Genomic DNA, 21,239 nt, shown 5'->3' on the forward strand with positions numbered 1-21,239 from the left:
TAAGAGCGAGATCACCTCTGTTTTCCCTGCACACGCACCTCCCGTCAGCTGCCCACGCCGAGGCTCCCGGGAAGGGGGCAAGCCCAGGGCAGCGGGCCCTTCCAGCTTCTGGGCTTAGACCACGGGGGGGTGGGAGGTGTGTGGCACTCCCAGCTCTGTCCCTTGGGGAGGCTCAGCACCTCACTTGCCCAGACTCAGAAGTGTTTTTGTGTCTACTGCGTTGGGGCTGTGAGGATGACAGGCGCGGAAAGTACCAGAACATTGGTATGTTTTGTGTGCCCGAAATGCCTAGTCACTTCTCACCCTTCCCACCAACGCTTCAAAAGGGGAGCCTGGTCACAAATGTGCCCCTTCGCCCAGCATTGGCCCCTTGCTTGCAGTGTGGCAAGCTGCCCACCAGGGGGCACCAGGAGGCCAGGTGTGTGCGCAGAAGCCCCACGTGGTTCCTATTCTGCCCAGGCTGCTCCTCCAGGCCTACGCGGCTGAGCCACCCCGCACCATCCACCAGACCCCTGCAACCACCACTGTCTGTCTCATCACCGCTCACCCGTGCACGGAGCCTGCGATCCTGGCTGTTCTGTGATGAGACTCGCCCTTTCCAGGAGGTGCTGCCCCCATTCCATGTGCCTAGACTGCGTGCAGCTTCCCATCAGCCAGGGGAGGAGCAGGGTGGGAACAGCCATGGATGTAAGTTCTCAGAACCATTTGCTTTAATAGCATCTGTGCCATTAACACAGGCGGCAGACGGGAACAGGCGGCTCCGTGTCCCAGGGTGGACACTTCCTCTCCTGGACACAGGCGCAGTGGGAGTTGACCAGGGCTGCCCTTGCTGTACCTTGTCCCTCAGGCTACCCCAAGGAGACGAGAGCCACTTTGTGGCGAAGCTGCTGCTTCTGAGACAGGTATCGCCCTCCTGGGCTGGGCCTCCCCCAGCCTGGACGGGCCCATCAAGCTGAAGCTCCCAAACCTGGCTGGTCTCATGCTTTCACTAGAGAATTCAAACCATCTGATTCCTAACACTTCCCACTACAGACATGGGGTCCACACAGCCACGTGCTTACCCAGGCAAGTGGGGCAGCCTGACCCCAGGTGTCCCAGCTGCTCAGCTCCATCCTGAGCTGTTAACCCTTCCCCAGAACAAGGCAGCCACTGCCAGGATGCATTCAGAACTAGAGCTTTAATGCGTAGCTAGTAACTACTCAGCTGAAGAGTTTCCATCTCTACCCAAAGGGGAGCAGCTGTGGCCGCCTTGGCCACCCCACTGGATTCTGAGGGGTGGGGGAACAGGATAAGGGGGCTCCTCATCTCCAGCCTCACCCCCAGCATAGAGGGGCAGGCAGGGCTGGCAGCACTAGGCTGGGTCTAAGGCACTATCTTCCACCACTTATAGGCAAAGGGCACGCGGCGGACGTTGGCGCAGGCGCAGAAGTCTCCGACCTCAGTCATGTAGCAGGCAAAGTCTTTGATGAAGGTGCATTTGAAGCCCAGGGGCTCCAGCAACTGGCAGATCCTCTCTTCCAGGCAGCAGATGCCCTTGATCTGGGGCCCAAAAGGCTTGGGGATGCCCAGGTTCTTGCCCATCACAATCAGCTGCAGCTGTCAGAGAGAGAGGATGGGCAAGGCCTGGGCGGGCTGGTGCCATGGAAGAAGGTGCCACTGGGTTAAATGCAAGGGAACACCCGGCTGCCGTGGGCTGACCAGACCAGCAATAGCAAGCACATAGCCGGCCCTTCTCCAGGCCTGCGTGCATGCGGACATCGCCAGTCAATCTTGGCAGGTCCAGCTCACTTCTGCCTGAGCCTCCAACGGCCCCGCCCCTGTGTGATTCTCAGTAGCAAAACCAAAACCCTGCCTGGCCAAAGTCTGGCTTTGCCAACATCCCTGGGTCCCGTCCCTAATCTGGCCTTCAGTCCTGTCCACATCACAACCTTGCCTCCCTCTCCTGGAATGTCCATTTGTTGCATCTCAGCGCTAGCATCTTCCCCTTAGAGCCGTGGTCGGCAAACTCAGTCAACAGAGCCAAATATCAACAGTACAACGGTTGAAATTTCTTTTGAGAGCCACATTTTTTTAACTTAAACTATATAGGTAGGTACATTGTTATTAACTTAATTAAGGTACTCCTAAGCTGGCCTTGGCTAAAAACTCAAGGGGCCAAAGAGCTGCATGTGGCTCGCGAGCCGCAGTTTGCCGACCACTGCCTTAGAGCAACTCCCCCGGCCCGCACCTCCTCCCAAGGCCTATGATGGCTCCTGTGTCGTGCCCAGGGGGCCACATGGGTCTTGTCACATTAACAGGTCCCCGTGTGTCCCTGGGCCCCAGAGAGAGGCCTGCACGTGCTGAAGGAATTACTGAGCCCAGACGTCTCAGGAAGCATGCCAAGCGCCCACGTGGCGGGTGGCCGTTGTGTGAGAAAGGCCCGGTATAGGCCAGAGGTGGCCTAGGCTTGGCCCCGCAGGGGACTCATGTACACGCTCACCCCCAACTTCAACTCCTAGTCTACATAGGAGCAGTGCTCCTGGGAGTCACAGGCTATGTTGGCAGGAAGACCCTGTCCCGGGAGCTTGCCTGCACCCCCAACCTCCGTCTCAGCCAGCAGCTGCCCGGCCCCTTTGAGTCTGGTGATAGCACAGCATCCTGGGAAGGTGGCTGCATAGTGACTACCCTAAGGCTGGGGATGAGCCCAGAGCCAAGCCCATGGTCACTCACTGTTTAGCAAGTCATCCAGCCAGCCTGGGCCCCACTCACTGCTCCCATGGGGGGCGGAGGGGGGGCGGGTCTTCCCTCCACCTTCTCTCAGCACCATGTATGTCAGGGGACCAGGCAGTTGGCTGAACAGCCCCCCACCCAGGGGGCAGGCAGCCCACCCCGGGCCTCACCAGGTTGGGGAAGTAGGGCCTGGCGTAGCGTTTCTCGGTCTGCTCCGTGGAGGGCACGTTGCTCAGCTGCTCCAAGCAGAAGAGCTGCGGGATGTCGATGATGTCCCTCTCCAGCAGGCCCAGCTCTCGCTTCAGGACGGCTCGGTTCAGGTTGATGCACTTCTGCGGGCGGGCCGGGTGGGGAGTGAGCTCACCGAGTGGAGGGAGTGGCCTGGAGTGGCTCCCCCCTTTCCATCACTCGCTGCCTGCCGTGTGGGGGCATCAAGGCCCGATCTTGGGAGGCCAGGATCTCGCCAGTCAGCCCCACGGCAGTGAGTCATCCTGATTCTGCGGCATGGTCCCCTTTGGCCCTCAGGCCTGGCCAGGGCGGGGGACCTGGGCAAGGGCAGGAAGCTGAGGGGCCTTAGGAAGGACGGGAGCAGTGGTCCCCACCAGGGGCGCTCCCTGCTCAGACCTGGTGCTGCCCAACACCTGAGCATCTCCCTGGTCTGACACAGGGCTCATGACCACTATACCCAGGACACTGTCAAGGGCTGTTCTGACCTCATACCCGGCCGGTACCCACCCTGCTGTGCCAGGAGGCCGTCCCTTCCTTTTTGGCAAAGGTCACCAGTGCACTGTGGCTCTGAACCCGCCTTTTCCAGGAGCCATAAAGTCCCAGTGGGCAAAGCAGTTTTGTGCTGACCATGTGACCCCGGGCAACTCTGCCCTTCTTCCAGAAGCTAGGTAATCTCTCCTGGGGACCCCCCGCCCCCCCGCAATGCTTCTCACAGCCCACCGTCCTCATTTTCAGAGATCCGAGGTGCTGGGTGATTCTGAACAGCGAGCCGATGGGCCTGAGCATTGAGAAGGTCCTGGTCCATCGCTAAGCCTCTGGTACTCAGCCTCTTAGGGAAGTGCTGAGCTACAGCACCGTTTTTTGGTCAGACACAGAGTAACAGTGGATGAAGCATGAACTGGGCAGTCCCGTGGGTTCAAACCCAGTACCCAGCTCATCGGCCTAGGCCCATGACCTTACGCTGAGCCTGTCACAAACAAGATGGGTTTGACTTCGCAGGGCAGTTTCGAGGATTACAGAAACGTGTCTTGCATGATGCTTGGGCTATAGTAGTTGCTCAGTTAGGAGCCTGTCTAGATTCGCTAGTGCCTCCCCCACTTTCTGGAGGAGGTCCCTCCCTCACATCCTTGGCTCCCGGCTCCTACCTCCACGTAGTCGTTCTGCTTCCTCAGGGTGTCATCATCCAGAAGTTGGTTGATGGTAGTGACCTCCCTCCCTGGAGGAAGGAGAAGGCGGGCGGGCCTGTAGGCCAGGGAGCAGGCAACGCTGTGCAGGGCTGGGGAGACTCCAGCCCTGGGCATGGCCGAGAAGGTGTATTCCTGGGCCAGTGACTAGTGTGGGTGGCCTGGCTAGTCTCCAGGGACCCACCTGGGTCAAAGGTCACACCTGGGTCCATGAAAACCCAGGCAGGATTTTTACTGCCACCAGCCACTCTGTCCCTGGTAGGATGGGGAGGCAGCCTAAAACAGGTTAGCAGGTGACTTCAGCCCCACGCGCCTCCGTGCCTTCTGTGACCTGTACAACCGGGCTACCTTCTACCTGCGACCTTGACCCTTGACCAAGTTATTCTGTTGCCTCATCTTCAGGAACTTCAGTTGGGGTACCAGAGTTGAGCATGTGGTGTGTGATATGTGGCTCATGCTCTGCAAGCGTCACCTTCTAGGATGGTGCAATTCTTGGGCCCCTCCCCAAAGTTGAGGAGGTGGAGAGCGGGGCCAAAATTCTGAATTTCTAACAAGCACCCAGGGGGCCCTCAGACCTTACATGGCATCGCAAGGGTCTAGAGCAGTGGTCGGCAAACTGTGGCTCGCGAGCCACATGCGGCTCTTTGGCCCCTTGAGTTTTTAGCAAAGGCCAGCTTAGGAGTACCCTAATTAAGTTAATAACAATGTACCTAACTATATAGTTTAAGTTTAAGAAATTTGGCTCTCAAAAGAAATTTCAATCGTTGTCCTGTTGATATTTGGCTCTGTTGACTAAAGCGTTTGCCGACCACTGGTCTAGAGCAGCGGTCGCCAACCTTTCGGACCGCGTGGGCCACCAGGGTCCACGGACCACCGGTTGGCAACCGCTGGTCTAGAGAACTCCCAGCACCCCAACCCATCCCAGACCCTCACACGTTTAGAACAGGCCTGCCACGGCCCAGCCACACCATCCGTGCTGGTCTGCTTACGTCTTCCTTAGGGTTGGCCAGGAGACCCCTGAAGTCCCAGTGCCCAGGTACTTAACCTAACACTCCCCGAATAGTTCCGGAGACTACACAGTCAGCATCTGATCCATCTCCTCCCACCCCCAGCCCACCCTGCGCCAGCCGCCTGCTGACCGAGTCCCCTCCACATGCATCCTAGCAGCTTCAGCCATCCCAGAACTTCCGGATCTGCCTGTCCATCCCTGTACCACCCGCCAGAATAGCCCTGCCCTGGAGTAGGGTGCTCCAACACAGCCCACGCGATGCTTTCAAGCTTCCTGGGGACTTCTCTGCCAGGAAAGACAAAGTAAAGTGACTGTGCAGAAAGGACAGGCGTCTGGGGGAGAAGGGCCGGCCTCCACGCCATGGCCGGGGGTCGCCTCACCGTTAGAAAGGAGCTGGTCCTCCCGCACTTCCTCAAACAGGGCCATGTCTCCGTAGCCCTCCTTCTGTTTCTCCTGGAAGAGCTGGTAGCAGGAGTGGGGGCTGGCCAGGAGCAGCCGGAAGCCCTGAGAGACAGAACGAGGGTCAGATGCTAGCGTCCCCTCCAGAAGCTTCCAAGGGTCTCCAAAAGCAGGTGGGAGACACCCCCCCCCCCCCCCCCCCCCCGTGCAGTCCCCAGCACAGACCTTGTCGCTCTCACCCTTGACCTGTGTGGGGATGAAGCACATGAACTCGTCCGCGTGGCCGACCATCAGCCAGTCTGTGTAGAGCTCCACCGGGGCCTGGACTTGCTGGGCGTAGAGGAAGTCCCGGAGGTGCTGTCTCATGTCCCGGCGCTCCTTGCTAAGAGGAGGAGAAGGCACAGCCTCTGAGCCCACTTGGCCCGCGTGGGCCGCCCACACTCGCCCCCGAGCGCCAGGCTACCTTCAGGCAAACGGCTATTCTAACCCTGGGGCCGGAGCGACTGGCCCGTAGGGGAAGGGTGGTGATTAAGAATCCCTCACTCTGGCCCAACTTGGGACGGAGCCAAGAGAGTCTAGAATAAAGACTAGACCCTGGGACGCAGCGTCTCCTGGCTTCAGGAGTGGCCACCCAGAAGTCTAGCTTGGAGGGCGGCCACCTGGAGGCCCATCTTGTGGCGGGGCATCCTGTGGGGTCAGGGTCAGTAGGCCAGCCAAGCTTAGCAGGCTGCAGTTTGAACCCGGGACCCCCACTCAAAGAATGAGTCCTTTGCTTTTCCTCCTTTTAGTCTCCGATGTGATTGGCAGACTCAAAATCCTCACGAGAGAGGATAAGGAACGGGCCTGGGCAGGTGACCTGAGTCACGTGGGGGTCAGACAGAGCCAGGTGAGCAACCAGGGTCCCTTCCTCTAGTCTGAAGGCATCTAGCCACCACCTGACCTCTTCCCTCACCTGGGGTAAAAGCTGCCGCCAATGAGGATCCTGCCTAGAGGATACTCTCTCCCTTTGGCCTTGACGGGTGGGGACACCATCAGGTTCCCAATGGAATCCATAGTGATCACCTTACCGTCCTCGGTGAGCTGGGTCACGTAGCCAATCCCTGGGCTCTGGAAGGAGACCCAGCCGGGGCAGGGTGTTAGCAGGGGTGGGCTTTAAGCCGCAGTCTTACCCCCAATCCAGTCTCTCGGGTAGACCCCCACACCCCCTGCCCCCAGAGGCCACCCCTCTCCCCTGGCACCCCATTGTTTCCGGGCAGGCAGCAGGCCTGAGAGGTAGGACCAAGTTCAGATCAGCCAAACCAAGCCCCGCACCAGTGAGTATTTCATGGGGAAATCTTCGAGGTTGGAGACCCGGGGGGTGTCCAAGACCAAGGAGATCGTCTTGTGGGGCGCCTGGGTATAGCAGAAGGCCATCTCGTCCTGGAGGGACAGGAAAACAAGTGTGATATCTTCTTGCTCCATCAGTGCTCCCTGTACCGGGCCATCTCGGGGGGCGGGGGGCAATTAAGAACCCCTTCTTCCTGCCAACTCCTGCTCAGCCCTCAAAACTCAGCTCAGGCCTGGCTGGCATGGCTCAGTGGTTGAGCCTTGTCCTCTGAACCAGGAGGAGTCCTGGGTTTGATTCTGGTCAAGGCACATGCCAGCTCGATCCCCAGTGTGAAGAGGCAGCTGATCAATGATTCTCTCTCATTGATGTTTCTATCTCTTCCTCTCTGAAATCAATAAAAATATATTGGGAGAAAAAAACAACTCAGCTCAGCAATAGCCCCTGCTTGGGGTTTTTCCTGACCCATTCTTGCATCCATCAAGTTTAAGATGGGAGTCACCTAGTCTTACCGTCTGCACCCAATCTAGGAACAAGCCTCGGCTTTATTTCTAAAATCCATTCAGCGTGGACGCATCCCCGAGGCCATATGGGGAAGCCACCGTGACCTCTCCCCGAAGCTTCTCTTCCATTCTGGCCCCTCCCCAAGACCTGCTCTCTTTCTCAGCTGGAGGGCTCTTTTCACACTTGACCAGAACATTCACATCCTGATGCGTACCCTCCAATGTCATCCCACCTTGCTCTGGATTCGTTTCTCTTCCTACCCTTGGCTGAAGAGGTCCCTGACGTACTACCCAGCACTTACCTGCCTGTGACCTCTGCACTCTGACCTGGCCCGCCCAGCCCCTTTTCATAGTGCGGCCCACATTACGACCTGCAGGCAGCTGTCCTCTGCTCAGAGGGATCTTGCTTCTAACCTGCCCCCAAACCCAATCTTTGCATGGCCAGCTCTGGGTTTCCCCGAGTTTGAAGGTTTTCCTGACCACCTAGTTTGGTCTAGTAACTCATGATACCTAATTTCTTGCATTTACCGCACTTGAGTTCAGTGTCTTTGCTAGAGCAGGGGCAGGGTGGGCCCTTCTAGTTTATTCTCACACTTAGAACGGTGCCCAGCAGCTATTTGAGGCAATCCCTCAGCTATTGGTGGAGGTTGGAGCACCAGGGCACGCCCTGCTCTCAGATCAGCTGGACCCCGGAGCAATGAGCCAGCTCTGCCGACCTGTAGCTGAGGGCACTGGACCCTTCAGCTGCCTTGGGTGTTCCATGGTCCTGACCACGCGCACTCTGAAATAGGAGGAAGGCAGACTCTAAGCTCCGTGCTTTCGGGGCTACGGCGTGGGCAAGTCATGTCACCTGAGCCTCCATCCACTGAAGCCCTACGAACAAAGGTGCCTCCAGTTAGGCTGAGCTTCGCTGGGAAGGTTGACCGGAAGCCTGAGATGCCCATTGTGTGGGCTCCAGTCCCATCTCCCCGGCCCTTCCCCCACCGACAGGTCTCCCCAGGTGTGGGGCGTTACCTGGAGCCACCTGCCCAGGCGGTTGGGGTCCTCGTAGACAGACGCCACCTGGCTGTTACTCTTCTCGCTGAGCTCGGTCACCGTGTTCACAAAGCCATGCACCTGCAGCTCTCTGCCGGGGGAGAGAAGCAGGCGCTGGGAAGGCGTCGGGGCTCCCCCGGGGGCATCGCCTTGCTGTTCCAGGGAAGGGGCACCTCCTTGCGGTCAGGAGAGATTATGTCCCTGCCCGAGAGAGATGCAGAGTGGCTGTCCCCAGCCTTAGGGACACAGGCTGGTAGCTCAGAGCACGTCTTGCCCAGCATCACAGGGCCCAGCTCATGGCAGGGTCTGGTCCAGAACTGTTAGCATCTGTTCCCGCTCTGGTGGCCTAGGCTCTGTCCTTATCCTGTAGCCACATCCACGGTACCTTCCACCCCTGCCCCAGGCAGCTGGGGAGCCGCCCCAGGCCCTCCTGCCCGAGTCTACCCAGAGGGCCGACTCCTTCGACCCAGGGGGCTGCATTTCCCCTGAGAAGTCAAGAAGCAAAGTGTCCCCTTGAGATGGCCAATGAGGTTGTCATGTTTGTACGGGGAGCAGGGGGTGGGCCTGAAATCCTAGGATCTTAGCACAGTCCTCCTGTCCACAATGTACGTTGGTTCCTTGTTGGAGATAAACCATGATGTTTGAGATTAAGAAGATCACCCATTTTATAAACAGATCTTCACGAGTGGAATGCCAGCAAGTTCACACTATCACTATCGGGAAGTATCAACACTGGGATTCTAGCCTGGTTCTACATATAAAACTAGCATTCCCATTCTACGTTGTTGTTCCAAAAATAACATAGGGGTCTACAAGGCTGCAGGGAGCTTATCAGCCTGACGAGGTCTAGGGCGGCCTTGAGGATGTGTGCTGGGTAAGGACGGGTAGCCCCAGTGTCACAGCCATCTGTGGCTAAGCTGGATCAAGCCGTGCCTGAATACCACCACTATGGGGCTCCCAGAAGACCAGGGTTTCAGCAGATGCCTCCTGTGAGTGAACAACATGTCTTTTTTGTTTTCTTTGGTTAATCCTCACGTGAGGATTTTTTCTCCATTTTTTTTTTAGAGAAAAGTGAAAGGGAGAGAGGTAAGGAGGGAGGGAAGGAGAGAGGGGGAGAGGGGAGAAAGAGAGAGAGAGAGAGAGAGAGAGAGAGAGAGAGAGAGAGAGAAACATTGATGTGAGAGAGGCACACTGATTGGTTGGTGACCTGGTTCTACATCTGGGGCCAGGAATAGAACCCATGACGCTCTAACCACTGAGCTCACTGGCCAGGGCTGAACAATGTGTCTTCAGGTACAAAAGACAAAGGTGGGAGAGCTGGAGTCTGTGCGTGTGTTATCAGCAACACTCCTGAGCTCCCGTCTTTTCTGTTCTCCTTCTGAAACCTGCCGCTCCTCCGAGGACCCTGCTCCCCAGCAGCCCCCTCGGAAGAGCTATTTTCCTTTTACGCCCCGCGGGCCTGGCGGAGGTAGTGGTCCTCCTTGCCGCGTGTTGCTGCCGCCGTGCCATCGTGGCCTCTTTGGGTCCTTGACTTGACAGGTCTCATTACGACCCTACCTCAGCCTTCTAGCCCGAGACCTTGATCTAATGTCCAGTCCCATCCACGCCATCTCCCCGGCTCGCCCCGTCCAGTCGCTGGGCCAGAGGCTTGACCTCCTGGGGACCTCTGGCCCTGGACCGCTCTCATTCCCATCCCTCTGTCCCTTCACCTTCCTTCCTCCCCGCTCTGAGTCTAGGACGTGTCACAATTATACCCTTGCCCACCGCCCGCCTCGGCTGATCTGCCTGGCAAACCTCCAACCCTGGGAGACCTGGTTCTGTATTCCTGCTTCCCCACCACGGGAGCCCCCGAAACAGCCCAGTCACCTGGGTGCTTCTCCAGGTGTGAACCTGGAAAGGCCCGCAGCACCGGCGGGCTGGAAACCATTGTACGTGGGGTCTGTTCCAGCCCAAGGCCATGCCCCGATGCACAGGGGCCGCGCGGCCCGGCTGGCCTTGACCCTGTCCTCCTCCTCCGTCTGTCCTCCGTCCTCCTGTCGCCTGCCTTCGTCCGGCCCTGCAGGCCTCCTCGCTGTCCCCAGAACACACCCTCGTCCTTGCCATTGCTTCCCCTTACCTTGCGGTAGGGCACTTAGTGCTCCCTGAAGTCACACCGTTTCCTTGCCAGCCTTCCCTAACACCTGGGAGGCTCCATCCCGCGCACTGTCAGTGCTCAGACCCGCATTGAGGACCATCTCGGGGACCAGGCAGCTCAAGGGGAAGGACTTCACTTTCCCGGGGAGAAGTCTAGTCCTCTACGCAACCGCCCGCAGCCGACGAAAGGGGGCGCTGGGGAGGAAGCGGCCTGGCACAGGCAGCCCGAGGGGCTCTCACCTGCACAGGTAGATCTCTAGAGGCATCTGGGTGCTCGGGATGAAGATGCAAGGAGCCACCCTGAACACGACCGTGTCCTTGTACGCCAGGGTCTCTGGAATTGGCTGCAATGGAAGACACGGTCCTATTGGTGACCGGGATCCACATCTCCCTCCCCCGGCCTCCAGCTGCTCAGGGCAGCCACCTGCAGGCGCTCAGCTGCGCTCTCTCCTCCAAAGAGGCCATGAGACGCCAGCCCCACCCACCACGCCTTCTCCCCTCTCCTCCCAGCGGAGACCGCCCCTCCCCGCACAGTCCCTGCTGCAAAGGGGGGGCCTGCTCGGGGACTGACCGCGTTCTCAGACTTTTCCACCAGGCAGACCGAGTAGGAGATCAGGCCGGAGAAGTTGGCAGACGGGAACTCCGTGGCTTCCACGTAGAAGGTCTCCTTCAGGGGGCCCTCCAGGGGGGCGAAGTTGTAGGTGTGCCAGCCAGGCCCCAGCACCAAGTCGAAGGCGCCCGAGTTGTCGGCTAGGAGGGAGAGGGTGGACCGACCAGCTGTCACCTCACCTGCTGGCCCAGGGTCCCGGCTCCTCCCTCACAGCTCCCTGCTGCTGCCGCTGGCCGTGCAGAAGCTGGGCCAGCCGCGCATGCTCCTGGGGCCTCCTGCTTCTAGTCTTCCAGAGGCTTCTCCGCTGGCCTTGAGGGGTCAGACTGTACAAGGAGAGCCTTCCACCAGGACCCCCACAGCTCGCCAGCCCAGAGGCACAGCCCTTTCGATTCCCTGCAGGGGTTCCAGTGTGACTGGTGCACAGTGGGTTCCCAGCTCCACAGACTGGGTCATGGCTGGCCGCCCCTCGAGCGGCCGCAGACCCAGCACCTTCAACCACTCCAGGGCCCTGGGCTCCCACAGCTGCTCCACCCCAACATGCTTCGCTATGTAGTTGGGGGGGGGGCGAGGGGTCCCAAGTTCACCTGCTACAAGCCCCTTACCAGCCCTCTCAGTTGGTCTGCACTTGACCGCCTCTCTGACCTCGTTGCTGGTTTTAAAACAAAGCTAAGCTTTCATTGTGGACTTACTATGTGCCAGGAACTGTGGGGAAGGCTCGCTGGCTCATTGGCCTCCTCACCCCCAAGAGAGACAGGTGCTATGATTATCATACCCATTATCTGGATAAGGAGGGAGAAGAAGTGGCGAGAAGCCTTACGACCCAGGCACGACAGGGTCATCTTACCTGGAAGGCCCTTCCGGCCCTCGCCTCACAAGCTGGCCCTGCTCCCACACTGGACGCAGGCTGGTCCGTTATATTTTTATTTTTTTTAAAAATATATATTTTTTTTATTGATTTCAGAGAGGAAGGGAGAGAGAAACATCAATGATGAGAGAGAAATCACTGATCGGCTGCCTCCTGCACGCCCCCCTACTGGGGATCAAACCTGCAACCTGGGCATGTGCCCTTGACCGGAATCGAACCCAGGACCTTTCAGTCTGCAGGCTGACGCTCTATCCACTGAGCCAAACCAGCTGGGGCAGGCTGGTCCATTATAAACCATGGGTTCAACAAAGGCCTGGCTGAAGCTAAACATGGCTCCGCTTTCTAGAACAGGGGCAGGCCACCTGCCTGCCAGGTTGATAAGGGCTGAAGGTGGCAATGTGTGACGTGGTGCCCGAGATGGACATGCTAGCATCGCTGCACCCGGCTTCCTGGCCTCTGCATTCTGGAAACCTAGTCTAGTGGGGTCCTGGTTCAGAAATGTCAGCAATGGAGCCCGTTCTTCTGGCGGGAGAAACGGGGAGAAGCCATTCCCTATCTGCATAGGCAATCGCTATCGTTCTAGCTATTGTGCAGGTCGCCCCCTCCAGATGCGAAAATCCTGCAGGACAGGCACCCACACTGGGGAAGGAGGCCCTGAAGGGTGCAAGGCCTCACCTACGGGTGTAGACAGAGTTCGGTGGCTGTGGCAGACAGACAATCCTAGGCATAAGGTCTGGTCCCGTGGCGGGGGCGGAGGTGGGGGGCGGGAGGAGTTGTAGCCACAGCTCACCTGGAGGAGAGAGAGGAGGCGGAGCTGGTGCAAAGCGCTCACCTTGGGGCCGGTAGACTCTGCCCTTCTTGGCCTCTTCCTCGGAGGTGTAGAGAACCAGCCGGTAGTTCTTTAACACGCAGCTGGGCCCCTGGACGCTCAGCACCATCTGGGACAGAGTCTTTATTTCTGGGCAAGAGACAAGGCCAAGGTTCGGGGCGTCTGGAGGCCAGCACTCCGGGGACGGGGGCTTGTGTATTGGAGCGCCGGGGACCTCTGACCCCTGTGCTGGCCCAGGCTGCCCAGGCCTGCGTTACGTTTCGCTCCCTGAGAGGCCGTAGGAAGCTTGCGATCCGTGGGCCCGCTTTGAGGGAGGGTGGCATTGACCCCACAGGGCAGGCCACAAGCACCTAGAACAAGGCCCGGCATGGCCAGTTCAGCGAGGGGTTCCTTCCAGCCTTGGTGTGAACCAGGACCACCCGTTCTACGGCTAAGACCTGGAACCTAGGTCCCAACCCCACCTCAGGACCAGACCAAGACTGCTGTTGCCCGAGACTGTCAGCGTTCCTGCCCCGGACTCGGAGGGTTTTTAGAAGAGTCTTACATGTCCCTTGGTGCCTTCCTTTAGTCTTCTCGTCCACATTGCAAGGCAATGGTGTCATGCCCATTTTACAGATGGCAAAACAAGGCCAGGGACGTCAACATGCTCAAGTTCATAGCCAGGAAGTAACTGTTATAGGACACCCGATCCCATGCTCTCCCTGTGGGGCCGTGGGGCCTCGTCCTTCCTACTTACAAGCTTCAAGCGATTGGTCAGAGACTTGACTGGGCGGATCGGGGACATGGGCCTGGAGTCTGGTGTGCCGAGGGGCGGGGCTGTGAAGCCGGGGCAAGGCGGAGCCCCAGGAGGGAAGGTGGCGGTGTCCCAGGCCAGGGCCAGTCCTTTCTTACCCTCCGACAAGAACACCTTGGTCTTGTCTACGTCCTGGACCTTGCCATCCGGGGTGCAGTTCACGAGCAGGATGGCTCCCCAACCACTGGGGCCCCAGACCCAGTTTTTCTGCAAAGACGACAGGAACGTGGGGTTCAGGAAGATGCCGGGTACTAATACACCCTCTGCTTCCCAGGTGCTGACCCCCTCCGTCCCCATCGGGGACAGACCCAAGTTCTTCTTCAGGGGGCTGGGACCCCTAGGTCAGCATCTGCCAGCTCAAGTGTCTTACAGCCTGAGGTACGTGGAGCAGGAGAGAACGCTGTCTAGGGATGGGCCACCAGCTTTCTGCCGAGGGCCCGGGGAAGAGGGGACCGAGAACCAGTGGAGGAGACGCGTCCCCTCTGACGGGGGCAGCTGACCCCACCACCAGGCGTGGATGTCAACCCAGTGTTGCCAGGCATTCTCGTTTTTTGGAAAAGCTAGAAACGGACTTCATCAGCTCCGACCTATGCTGCAGCACTTTAACGGACGTGAGGAAGGCCACAGGGAAGGCTGTTGCTGGATCTGGCTCCGGGGCCCCCGTCTGCACCCCCCCCCCCCCCCCCCCCCGCTGCCTCACCTTAGCCCATTTGTCACTCGGCACCTCCACTTGCCCTCTGCGGTGGATGTCCACGTCCAGGGAGACCTCTGCAACAGGAGGGATGGGTCAGCCCCTGGACTGCTGGGCGGAGCCTCGAGGCCGTGGCTAACCCCCCGGGGCTGCCCAAGGCCGGCAGCAGGGCCTCCAGCCTTTCAGGGCGCTCGGCTTAGCAGAGACAGTTCCTCCGAGACAGACCGCTTCCCGTGAAGAAGCCTGGAGAGGCTCTGTCTCCGTGTCTCCCCCAGCCTCTTGGGAGCTCAAAACAAGTCCACTGTGGTCACGATGCCACTGCGTGCCTGGTGGCCGCTCCCCAGGGGACCCCTCCCCGGAAGGCTCGCCTCCCCAGCCTTCTGGAAGGCTCCTGGCGCTCTAAGACATAGGAAGGGCTCAATAGCCGGCCACCGCAAGCCCCGTTAGAGCCGAAGGACCAGGCTCCGCCCAGGCGTCACCCTTCCTACCATCTACGTGTCCCGTTCTCCCCTCCCCACCACACAAGTGACCACCGTACGGCTTTTCCAGTCGCAGCTTTTGGCATCCGACATGCCGTTTCTCAACCGGATGTCAGCGCCGCAGAAACGGGCCTCGGCGGCCACCGTGCACCTTGCACCGGCAGATGCTTAGGCCCCGATGCCGGCCACGGAGCGGGGACCTTTCTCGTCCCAGGGGAACAGCTGCATGCAAGACGGGCCCTTTCTCCTCCCCCAAGTGTAAAGGCGTGCGCACTCACAAGCGGCAGGGGGAGGAGACATAGCAAAGCACATACATGTCCGATGGCAAAAGCGCCATGGGGAGGAGGAAGGGGATGGAGCGGGTTGTCCGTTTTCAACGATCAGAGGAATCTTCCAAGCGGAAATGCGACCAGAGACCCGAAGGAGGCCAGAAAGCGATCCGTGTTAACATCGGGAGGAAAAGCAAATCGAATAGGAAGTGCACGGTGGCAAGTTCAAGGGTCAAAGACACCCACGTGCCCAGGGCAGAGTGAGCAAGAGGAAGAGAAATAGGGCACAGGTTAGAGGTCCTGTGGGTTCTGTGGGTAACGGTAATGGGCGGGGGGTGGGGGGGGGGTGGGGAGGAGGGGGAGGGAGACATTGGCTTTCATCCAAGGCCATGGAAGCAGTGGGAGGCTCGGATCCCGGGAGACAGGAGCTGATATCCTGCCACAGGTGAGCCGCTCGGGGGGCTGAGCTAAGACTGGACCTGTCGAAGGGCAGGGACGGAGCAGGGAACCCCACTGGGGGGCCTGCGCAGGGACACAGGCAAGAGTGGATTCCAGCTAAACTTAAGGTTTAGCCCAAGATTCGCAGATCAACACAGGCCACAAGGAGAATGAGGGTGGCACGAAGGTGCTTGGCCGGATCGGCTCGAAGGATCGACTACCATCTACGGTGATGAGGAAAGGAATTAAAAATAGGTGCTTGGGGTAGAGAGATCTGTCCAGTTTGGGATCGATCACATTTACGGTGTTGTTTAGACACTCAAGACGTTGTGTTGGGTCAGCAGATAGCCAAGCCAAGTTTATGGGAGGCGCCCGACTGGAGTTTGGGGAGTCATCCGACTGTAGAGCCACGTGATGAGCTGCCCGATCCCAAGGCACTGCAGGGCTCCAGGAGGGATCCAGCAAAGCATCAGAGAAGGACCAGCCAGCTAGTAGCGGGGAAACTGAGGGCAGGGTCCCTGGAGTGTTTGTTTGAAAGGGAACATCCAAAGATAACAGGTTGTATTCAACACTGATGGAGGTCAAGGGAGAGGAAGATCGAGTCGGCCACTGGCCTCAGTGGAGAAGTTGTTAGGATCCTCTATAAGGAGAGGGAGAGAGGGAGAGAGGGAGGGAGGGAGGGAGGGAGGGAGAGAGGGAGAGAGGGAGAGAGGGAGAGAGGGAGAGAGGGAGAGAGGGAGAGAGGGAGAGAGGGAGAGAGGGAGAGAGGGAGAGAGGGAGAGAGGGAGAGAGGGAGAGAGGGAGAGAGGGAGGGAGGGAGAGAGGGAGGGAGGGAGGGAGGGAGGGAGGGAGGGAGAGAGGGAGGGAGGGAGGGAGGGAGGGAGGGAGGGAGGGAGGGAGGGAGGGAGAGAGGGAGAGAGGGAGGGAGGGAGAGAGGGAGAGAGGCAGGAGGGAGAGAGACAGGAGGGAGAGATAGGAGAGACAGGAGAGAGAGACAGGGGAGAGAGACAGGGGAGAGAGACAGGGGAGAGAGACAGGGGAGAGAGACAGGGGAGAGAGACAGGGGAGAGAGACAGGGGAGAGAGACAGGGGAGAGAGACAGGGGAGAGAGACAGGGGAGAGAGACAGGAGAGAGAGACAGGAGAGAGAGACAGGAGAGAGAGACAGGAGAGAGAGACAGGAGAGAGAGACAGGAGAGAGAGACAGGAGAGAGAGACAGGAGAGAGAGACAGGAGAGAGAGACAGGAGAGAGAGACAGGAGAGAGAGACAGGAGAGAAAAGGGGGGTTCTACATTGAACAGGTTTGGGAGGGAGAAGTTGAGGATGCAGAGATGGCTGCAAAGGAGCAGAGAGGTGGGGAGTGAATTTGAAGATATATAGAGGGTGTCCCGCCCAAATATATATACACTTTACTAGCTGATAGCTCAATTTTGAGAATGAAATGTATTTTTAATAAACATTGCCTTTATAATTACTCAAAGTGTGTGTATCTATGTATTTTTTTGGGGGGGACACCCTATAGAATCAGATTTAAGAGAATAAATGGTACAGCTTATCTTTAAGAGAATAGCCATTAGAGCCTGTGCTGGACCGACCCAGAAGAGGGGAGAGGTAGGGGCAGCCTACACCAGTAGGAATTAGGAAGGAATGTTCTTAGGTATGAGCAAGCGGGGAAAGGGTCTGGTGTGATCAGGTTAACTTTGAACCAGACACTTCGTCCATTGTCCCAGAGGCGGTGCATGTTGGCACCAGACACGGGAACACCTGGACAGACTGCGTCCGTCCTGAGACGTAGGTCACAGTGAGGGAGGCGGAGAGAAGTGGCTGGGCTCTGAGGAGGGAGTGCGCGTGCGCATGTCCTGCGAACCCTTCGAGGGCCCGTGGAAGGCGTCTCATTCCCGGGACAGCCCCTTCCCTGGCTTCCGCCACGCCCACCCCTCCTCTCCGGGGGTGGGAACCCCACTCACCGAGGCCAGTGAGGAAGAGCTCAGCGGTGGCCACGGGGACCTTCTCATCGGGCAGATAGTACGCCACCGAAACCTGTGGAGACAGCATCCGGGACCCATGGGAATTGAAGGCAGGAGCAGGGCCTGGGCCACGCCCCCCCATCCCAGCCCCTTGACCTCGGTCTCACATCTGATGTCTGGCTGTGAGCTGGGACAGGCCTACTATGTTGGAACTCAGTAGGCGAAGAGCAACCGGTTCAACATGCTGTGACCACTCCAAAGACTTCCACGCCCAGGCCTCCTCACCACCCCTCCAGGTGGGCTCCACGCCCAGGGCAGAGGGACCAAGGGACTTGCCCTTGACATTCACCCAGGAAGGGGTCACACAGGACTGAAGATCCAGGCCACTGGCTCTGGAGGTCACACTTTAAACGACATCCTCCTCCTCACTATACCTCCCTCCTGGGGTTCACCTGTCACCCCATGAGGCGGGCAGTGGGGCCTCCTGTAGGTTAAGCCACTCACTCAAAAGGACATGGGACACCTGGGACGGGAACTGGAGTTGGAACTCAGTCTTTCCTGCGTCCCAAGCCGGCTCTGCCTGCCCTTCAACCACTGGCCTTGACCACAAGGCCTTCATCACGAACCTGAGAACCAGACATTAGCTCAGGCCACACCTACATGCCTGTGACCTCCTCAGTGGAAGCTCGTGTCCTCCACGGTCAAGCACCTCACTCCGGACGCCACTCCTGACCGTGCTGGAGGCCGAGCCCTGGGCAGAGAATGCTTCCCAGGTCGCCTGGGCTCAGCGGGGACACATCACAGCCTCCGCTCTCACCTGGGAGACTCGAATGCTGTCTACGTGTACCACCTGCCCCTAGGGAATCGCCTGCCCAGGGCACAGTGTCGCATGGGTATGAACCACCCACCGGCCACCCCAGCCGAACCCTCCCAGCGGGCCACTCCAGCAGGCTCTGCTGGTAGGCAGCCCAGCCCTGAACGTGCCTCACGTGACTCTCACCCTCATCTCAGTGGCGTCACCTGGAGACTGGTGAGCTACCCCGAGGTTGGCTTAATTGGTGGGGCTGTGGCTCAGGTGTTGAGTGTTAGCGTCCCTGGTGCTCCTAATGACTCTGCAGAGGGACCCGCTCCCTCCAGAAACCACCACCAGAGCCTCACCCAGATGAGCCTCACGGCCTGTCCTACTAGGTGGACCCCAACCCCCCTGCCACAGGTGCCCCGTGAGAGAGACACTTGCCCAGGAGAGAGGGCACAGACTTGGCTCGAATCCAGGATCACCCCCCTCCCCTGCTCTAGTTACGCCATTTAAATTCAGATAGGCCATTCTGTGCCTCAGTTTCCTCGCCTGTAAAATGGGGTAACGATGCCTAGCACACGGCATTGCATTCGCACTTAGTTTTCATTAGAACCTCTGCCTCCAGAGGACCAGCCTCAGCCAAAAGGCGCATTGGCGCTCTGCTGCCGACACCTTTAAGGCAGGTTTTTCAAAGCCGCCGGTTTGGAAGCCGGCCCAGCGCCGTGGTCAGAAGCACGCACGGAAGCAGGCACGTCCGAGCTTGAATCCCGGTTCTGCTGGTTTCCGGCTTAGGCAGGGCACGTCCTCTCAGTGCCTCGGTCTCTTTATCTGTACAATGGGGTCGTGGGGTGCCCAGCTCACAGGTTTGTTGCAAGACTTAAAGGAGATCAGGCATGCAAAACACTTGGCACCCAACTTTTCACAGACTCAGGAAACGCCAGCTGTCAGCAGGGAGACCCCGGTGGTATTAGCTGCCCCCTCCCCCGACCCCTGCCTCGCTCCCCGGCCCACCTTGTCCTCCCCGATGTCAGGGCTCGGGGCCGTCATCTTCACCAGCACATCCATAAATTCACACGGAAGCAACTGGATGTTGGCCCCCTCCTTGTCGGCGGTCAACGGGACTATTTTGGGGATGTTCACCACGACCCTCGGGGAGCCGTTGATGGTGAAGAACGTGCACTTGTGCGGGGCACACCTGGTTTGCCCAAGAGACAGACTTTAGGGCCCAAGAGCCCCCACCTTCTCAGCCTGGATCCCAGCCCCTCTCCCCTTAGAGGGCTGAGGCGCCCTAATTTACGCTCGGCAGTGGGTGGGTGGGGGTCCTAGAACAACTTCAGCCTTCCTCTAAGGACCCCCGAGTCCTCTCTCTCACAAGCTCCTGCTCAGACCCCCACCTTCTCACCAATGCCCTGGAAATGACCAAAGCGACATCTTCTTTATAAACCCCAACTCCCAGGGAGGAAGGAGCCACAAGGGACCCCTGTAGCAGAGAAGACGTGGCCTGGGACCCGGAGGGTCGGACTATGACCCCGGGGAAGACCTGGCCTCTTCCCCCCTGAGGCTCCCGTTTACAAGGGAGCTTGAGAGCCAGCCCCTCCCCCATCTCAGAGGAAGGGGACAGATGGAAGGGGCATCCGCTTCTAAGGCGCCACAGCCCACAAGGGGCAGATATAGGATCTGGGTCAGCACCCTGCGGCATCTGGGCTTAACCCTTAGGGACCCAAACTCGGCCCCTTGAGCTAAGGCAGGAGGACGAGGGAAGATACAGAGACAGGAGAAAACCCCCAACCTCCACATAACCCAGGGGCAGACCCCGGGGGGGGGGGAGCCAGGCACCAGCCTCCCTGCCCTGACCCACCCCCAGCAGCCTGGCAGAACCCCAGCTCCTCACCCAATGAGATCCAAGGTGATCTCCTCGCCCACCACACAAACCGCACGGGCAGGCTTGTCCAGGGACAGGTGGACGATGCTCTGGGAGGACATGGCACGGCCCTGTACGCTCAGCGCCCTCACCAACACAACAACCGCAGCTGACCCCAGGCGCGCCGCTGCCCTCCCCTCTTATAGGCTGGGGCCTCTCCAGGCCGCCCCTGTTAAGGAGGCGTCAGCAGCTGCCCAGGTGGGACTGCTGTTCTCCATTGAGGCTGCAGAGGAGCAGGTGGGGCCAGAGCCACGCATCACAACTTCTTGGGCAGCTTGTGCCTGCAGACACGAGGCCCGCGTGGGGCCGGCTGCTCAGGTCTCTGGCCTTCAGCTGGGAGCAGGAGGGACTCTGGGTGGGACTGGCCAACCTGGCCCCAGCGCTGGGGGACCCACTCAGCGGGAAGCTGTCGGGAGCAAGTATCTGCAGGGGTGCTGGGGCGCTGGTCGGGGTGGCCGCGAGTGGTAGCCACGCCAGGCTCTGGGGCCTCAGCTCTAGGGGTGTGTTTCCTGGAAATCGACGAGGTGAGCCCTGCAAAGCGCTGGGTCAGTGGTTCTGGACGCTCTAGTCGTTGCAAAAATGCCAAGGGAGGCTGGTTCAAGTCGTCGCCGATCCGGGACCTGGCAGGTCTGGGGTGTGGCCCGGGAGGCCATGTCCCACCCCAGGCCATGACGGGGAGCTCCTTGTCCCCTCGGGGTCGCCAGGGCCCTGCAGGGCCCGGCAAGTGTTGGGAGGATGAACACAGGAGCCCGTGTGGAACAGCGTTCACCAGCTGCGCCTCATCTCTGCTGAGCTCACTGAGCAGAGCAGCGGGAACTCCTGCTCCAGCCCCGGGCTGTGGGGACTCTTGAAAAGTTCCATGTTCACCTGGTTCCAAGTTCAAAAGGGGCCGCTACCAAGTCTCCCTCCTCCGGTCTCTCACCCGCTCAGTTCCCTTCCTCGGGGGCAGAGCCTGTGGCATCCGTTTCTTCTCTGTCTTCCCAGATAAATGTGTGTGTGACCCTTGAGAGCCAGTCCCGCCCCCATCTCAGAGGAAGGGGACAGAGGGAAGGGACAC

General features: G+C 59.2%; 1 protein-coding gene across 1 annotated transcript; it reads right to left on the minus strand.

Annotated features, from left to right (window-relative positions):
• Positions 1–84: 84 nt before the first annotated feature.
• PADI6 (peptidyl arginine deiminase 6) lies at positions 85–20,244 on the minus strand (the record flags this gene model as incomplete). Its single annotated transcript, XM_079777878.1, has 16 exons — positions 85–1,596; positions 2,880–3,041; positions 4,083–4,153; positions 5,511–5,634; positions 5,755–5,911; positions 6,482–6,636; positions 6,841–6,948; positions 8,371–8,482; positions 10,765–10,868; positions 11,096–11,274; positions 12,832–12,957; positions 13,720–13,828; positions 14,322–14,389; positions 17,466–17,538; positions 19,273–19,456; positions 20,153–20,244. The coding sequence occupies 16 exons, from the start codon at positions 20,242–20,244 to the stop codon at positions 1,363–1,365; spliced, it is 2,058 nt and encodes a 685-aa protein (XP_079634004.1). The 3' UTR covers positions 85–1,362.
• Positions 20,245–21,239: the final 995 nt, after the last annotated feature.

The sequence above is a fragment of the Cnephaeus nilssonii genome (genome assembly GCF_951640355.1).
Source record: "Cnephaeus nilssonii genome assembly, chromosome: 7".
Classification (NCBI taxonomy): Eukaryota; Metazoa; Chordata; class Mammalia; order Chiroptera; family Vespertilionidae; genus Cnephaeus; species Cnephaeus nilssonii.